General features: G+C 30.0%; 1 protein-coding gene across 1 annotated transcript; it reads right to left on the bottom strand.

Annotated features, from left to right (window-relative positions):
- Positions 1-1,974: 1,974 nt before the first annotated feature.
- Positions 1,975-5,167, bottom strand: LOC106756372. The gene is made up of 4 exons (XM_014638769.2): positions 4,886-5,167; positions 4,622-4,783; positions 3,673-3,891; positions 1,975-2,394 (listed from the first exon to the last, which is right to left on the bottom strand). Exons 1-4 carry the CDS (start codon positions 5,096-5,098, stop codon positions 2,053-2,055), a joined length of 936 nt encoding a protein of 311 aa, XP_014494255.1. The 5' UTR covers positions 5,099-5,167; the 3' UTR covers positions 1,975-2,052.
- Positions 5,168-5,934: the final 767 nt, after the last annotated feature.

Here is a 5,934-nt window from a genome sequence, read left to right as displayed (position 1 = left end):
AAATGTTAGGAGAATAATAGACTCCCAAGAAATAAAGCATTTTGTAGACCCTTCACTTTCACATTTTTTTCATATAACTTATAGCTTAAATGTTATTATGGTCAATGGTGACATTAGTAGAGGTGTCAAAATTGCAATCCGCATATCAATATGGTCCACCACGAGTTCGAGTTGAGTTTAAAAAAAATAATTTTTTTATAAGAATCAGATTTTAATCTAACTACTTTAAACTCAGTTCATGCCGATTGAACTCGTGGTGGATCGGGTTAGTTCATCAACCCATCTACCTAATTTTATTTTATTAAAATTTAATTTTAATTTTATAAAAAAAATATTTATTATTTTTTTTGTTTGAAAAAATTATTTAAGTTTTCTATTTTCAAAATTAATTAAGCACTCATGTTGGGAATGAAATTTGGAAAAAAGAAATTGTTTAGATTTGAATTATAGAAAGTTTATAATTTTTTTTATTTAAAAAAATTGTAATTAAGTAAGTCAGTGAATAAACTCTTTGAATTTTCCTAACTCGCTAATAAATGAATCGGATTGAATTAGTTCACTAAGTAACAATCCATGATAGGTCAAGCCAGATTAATCCGAATGACCCGTTTTAACATCCATTACTCTCACCATTCCACTATTTTAACTTAAAAGTTTCATGAAGTATTAAAATAGCACAATTAATATATTATATTTTATAGAATATGATCTTTATATTTAATAGTCCTGAGCTTTTTGGAATTGGAGATAAAGGTAATTTAAATATAACTCTTTAAAAGATAAAGTTATCTTTTTTAAAAATAAAAATGTGTTGAAAGCTTTAAATTTTAAAATAAACAATACATTAAATGTGATGATGGATCATAACAATGCTATTTTAATAAACAAATCAAAATATTAATATTGTTTGTGACGATAAAAAAAAATTATAAAGACAAACATTCGTTTAGTGAAAACCATTACATTCATAACTGAAAAAATTTCTTTTACGATATCCTCTTCTAAAGGATAAGATTTAGTACGATTGAAGGACGACTAGTCTCTAACTTATTTTCATTGGAAGAATAAAAAAAGAAGAATAAGGCAGTAGAGATCTACCTAGACAAAAAATAGTGATGAAAGGTGAAGGAAAAATGACGAACAATAGAGAAAAACACAAGGTTGTCAAGAAAGTTGGAAAGCATATTTCACACAAACACAATGAGACATTCAAATGCCATGTCCTATATGAGAAGTCTTAAAGGAAAAAATTGTTTTAACAACACTCTTTTAACAACTTTTTGACAATCATACCTGAACGTTTGAGATTGATCCGTTTTAAATATTCTTTTAAACATAAATTTAAATAAACCAATAAAATAAAGACACATGTTTCATTGTTAAAAAAGTTGTCAAAAAATGTTGTCAAAATATTATCATCTAAGTTGTAAAGTTAACTGCCTAAGTATGTAACGGCTCATGAAGATAAATAACACAATAATAAAGATTAAAACTCTTCATTAATGTACATTGGAAATCACATTATTATGAGTCATGTTGATTATTGTCGATTACCCTCATTGTCTAAACTTTGATTAGACTATCCAAAGGAAGAAGTAGATCATTTAATACACATCTCATTGTCTAAACCTTGATTAGACTATCCAAAGGATTGTTTACTCTATTTAAAATCTGAGTATGGATAGACTTAAATATTTTTACAAAATAAAACAAAACTTAATATTACGAAGTATTTAATGTGAAAAATAAACATTATTTCTTCTTTTCAATGCCAAATTTGAAAGCATATGGACAAAGATGAAGCCGAGATAACATATCTATAATCATTCAAATAAGAAATTGTCTGTCATCCCTGCTATTTTTAATTAATAACTTTTTACTCTTAGTCCAAGCTACTTTCCCCGATGACAATCCCAAAAAAAGTTGAAAAACAATAATTAATTTTAAACTGTTTATTTTTCTAAAACGCCAAAGTAAAGTAGAACGAAGGGAATGGAATATCACTTGGACAAAAAGATAACAAGTTTGCTCAATCATATTTGTAAATACAATTTAATAGAAATAAGATACTACTAGGGTCAAGGCATTGTACAAGGAATGTATAACAATGGAGGAACTCAAATTCCCAGTCCAAGAATAGGAGCATCCAAGTAAACACCCAATGATGAACAATTGAAGAAAGTTCTCACCAGATAAGTGAATGGCACTGAATATAACTGAGCTTATGGCAACAGCTTGTGGCCATTCCATGGTGGATGCAAGTGATGTCAAAAGAAATCCCCTATAAACAACTTCTTCCAAAAGGGGAATGAAAATGCAATAAGCAAGCACACAAGACACTCTTGAGATTCCACTACTTAGGAGCATTTCCTTCTGAATGGGGTTGCTCACAGGCTGCATGCATATGGTAAAATTAAAGTTAAGGAAAAACACCACCATTTCTTAACTTTCAACCCATTTCAAATTGCTATGGTACAGACTTAAAAGATTTCCAAAATTTAGAATAACTACGTACAGAATCATGAGGTCTGGTAGGAGGGAATGGACGAAATGATAGTTCCATGGTTTGGAATAATAATGCTTTTAATAATAAGCATCAGGAGAATATGATAATGACACATTTCAACAGCTCACAAAGTTAAGTAGTAGTATGAGTGCTGGATATGTTACACAATTTAATCAATCACTAAGATTGTTATACAACGTAGGCAATGCATAACAGTTCACATTAGTTAGCTTTAACAGGGTGTGCAGCAACTTCTCTAAAGTATTGAATTAAAATTATAACACGCATTTTTCAGCCATTTAGCACTTTTAGAGCCTTATGCCATTATCTAACTTTTAAGCCAGAAGCCAAACACAGCAATTGTTTCTTACCATCTATTTCCAAATTTTCCTTTACTCTTTTATTCCTTTAAGTTCTCCTTTAGTCTTCCAAAAATGTAGTTCTTTGTTTCTCTTACAACCAAGTGCTTTTCATTTCTTTTAAAAATGCTAGTTGATTGGAACTTGGATTTGTTTAAGATAATTTGGATATTACCAAATTACAACAGAGGTACATATTAAGAGTTCCTCAAAAGTCAAGAAAGAAAAAGAAAAGACACCACATATCATTCCAAAGACCTATAACATACATCTCATATCCCCATTAAACAACTGCTTACATCTTTTGTCTTCCCAATTTTACTTTATATTCCACACAGCCTCTGGCTTTATCCTGTTGCTTCTCACACCTGCTTCCATGTAAGCAAGTTTGTTATATCCCAAAGCCCTCTTTTACCCTTACATATTTACTACATGGTTTAGCAATAGGAGTGCCTGGAACAACTTGAAAATTTGGGGTATTTTCCATGATTAGGAAGCACAATCTTTTGAGTCAAGGTTTATTAATTAGACCTATTTACTAATGTTGATGCTTGTAAAAAAAAGATATTTCTGGTGTGAAAGGCAAAAACATAATGATACCAGTTTCTGGTTCACTACCTAAAGCAGTATCGGTATTGAACAATATGGAATTTGAAAGAATGTGCTAGACATATAGTTTATATTGTTTCAGTATGCAAGCAGCAAAGACAATGCAAGAACTATGACAGTGCTGGGCATATAGTTTGTATTTTTTTTTTTTTCTACACAGATGAAATGATATAACTGGGAAAAAATGTAATCACCAACCTTGGAGCCATATAAATAGTCAGCAAGTAGAGATGTTAAGAAAATCAGAAGAGCAAGAAACCCAAATCCCAGAGCCGATGACAAAAACCAGTTCCTGTAGCTCCATGAGTTGTTCTTTTTGAAGAAATTTGTAAACTTGTATCGTGGCTTAGCTGTGTACTTCAACAAAACTAGAGTCCCACTAAGCTCGAGAATCTGAATGGTGAGAAGAGATAAGGCCTGCATCAGCGAGGGAAAAGATATTGTTAAAATGTCTGCTCTAAAGAAATAACACTGTGAATCAATGAACCTAAACTCTGGCAGATGTAAATTCAGACATTGAACTAAATCTAAAGATGAAGGACCCTTTATGGTATGTCACATAGAAATACAAATTCCACTCATACTCATTGCACTGCCTTAAACTTCTAACGTACTCACTGCCTTATAAAGAAAGCTATCCCCAAGCACAAGAAGACAGCAAAGTGCAAACCTTAAAAAAACAACTTTCCAATTCAATCTTGCAGAACTAAAAAACAAGTACTGTTGATCTATACCCTATTAAAGCAACAATACTAGTTAGAGTAAATGGTTATACGGAAATCAACTCAATTGAACTTCACGATTTACTCCTTTGAAAGTGTAATTTTCCGTTTACAATGCTTCAAAAAAATTTCCAAGCACACCCTAAATCATCTTCTCTGTATTTTGGTCATCAGTCAGTTCCTCTCATTCATTTATTTGGTGTTAGCGCCTTATTCCTCAGTAAGATCATGGTAACGTACATTTGAATTACCAATTTAGTGATAAAATTTGGAGTGATATTGTGCTGACACGTTAATTTCCTAACGAGACTAATTAAATAACATAAATCTTTAGAAGATAGACAAAATAAGATCCTAATATTTGGATGACATCGGGGTTTAATCAAATGATTTTGAGAAATAAACGAACAAATAACAAAAGTGACCTCAGTTTGTGGGTCAAGAACTGGTTGTCCATTGAATAAGGCCACAACGGATAAGCCTCCAAAACTGAAAGGGATGTGCAGAGTGAATAAATAGAGTGCAAGATTGCTCCACACATTTCCACTCTCCCATGGACTGTCTTCCTCTTGCAAGGCTGAGAATCCCTGTAATTTGGAATAACAAAAAGAATAATACTATTCTGTTCTTGATAACATCAGAATTAGAGGGTCTGTAACCTGAGAAAGATTCAGCATGGCATTTCATACCTGAGAAAAGCATGGGATTTCTTCTTCTTCTTCTTCCCTTTTGCAAAAGCTCTTAAAACTGTGGCGTTGGAAGGGAGTGCATCTCAACCGCAGTTTCGGTGAACATTGTTGACTATAAATCGTGTTTGGAGGATGAAAGCAGTGAAAGGGTGTGCCCAAATCATCAATAACAAATTTCGCATAAGGATATGGACACCCCAGAACCAACAACATTTGACTCTGGAATTCAATCCTTAATTTTTACTCATTCTTTATCCTACATAATACTATTTCATGGGTCATATTGAAGGTCATGAATTTGCGCCAAATATTTATTACTGTATCTAATCAAATTAGATTTGACTAGATAAGACATTGTTCTAGATTTAGCATTAATTAGTTAAGACTATTAGTTAAATATGATTTTGTAAATACATTTAGATATATATGCTTAAATTTTTAATATTTTGAAATTTATTATTATTGTTTTAACAATAATCTATACATCGGTATACTTTATTTTTATACTAACTTGGATAATACACAACTTTTTGGATCTTTAAATAGTATTTTAATCATTATTTTTACTTTGTAATTTCCTGTAAGAGTTATTCTTGTTTTGAAAATAAAGATGGTTTATTTTAATTTCTTTACCATGCATAAATAAAGATTTTTATCATTCAGTCAATGTTAAAATATATATGTATCAATTAGTTTTAGTATAACTACAGGAAAAGTAAGTTCCTTTTCATTTTTTTACTAAGATAACAGAAACAAATTAAATTTTATCATAATTATTAAAAATTTCAGATATAAAAAATAAATTTTATAATTTTATTTATTATAAAAATATTATTTTATTTAATTAATTAATTAAATTAAAACATAATTGTAACATCAATTTTAATAAAATAAAACTATAACAAGTATGCAAGGATCAATAAAAAAAAAACAGATAATCTAACTTATAGAAAAATGTTATTATAATTATCCATATATATAACAATAAAAACACAACTTATACCAAGATTCTATACAACATAAGCCACAACAACTAAATTACATAAAGC

The sequence above is a fragment of the Vigna radiata genome, chromosome 2, assembly GCF_000741045.1.
Source record: "Vigna radiata var. radiata cultivar VC1973A chromosome 2, Vradiata_ver6, whole genome shotgun sequence".
Taxonomy (NCBI): Eukaryota; Viridiplantae; Streptophyta; class Magnoliopsida; order Fabales; family Fabaceae; genus Vigna; species Vigna radiata.
This window is presented reverse-complemented; position numbering and strand designations above follow the sequence as displayed.

Coding starts and splice junctions, on each gene's coding strand:
- LOC106756372 (XM_014638769.2), bottom strand. CDS start 5,098: ATGTTGTTGGTTCTGGGGTGTCCATATCCTTATGCGAAATTTGTTATT. Junction 3,892..4,621: donor TTCTTGACCCACAAACTGAG/GTCACTTTTGTT, acceptor TCGCTGATGCAG/GCCTTATCTCTTCTCACCAT. Junction 2,395..3,672: donor ACTATTTATATGGCTCCAAG/GTTGGTGATTAC, acceptor ATATGCATGCAG/CCTGTGAGCAACCCCATTCA.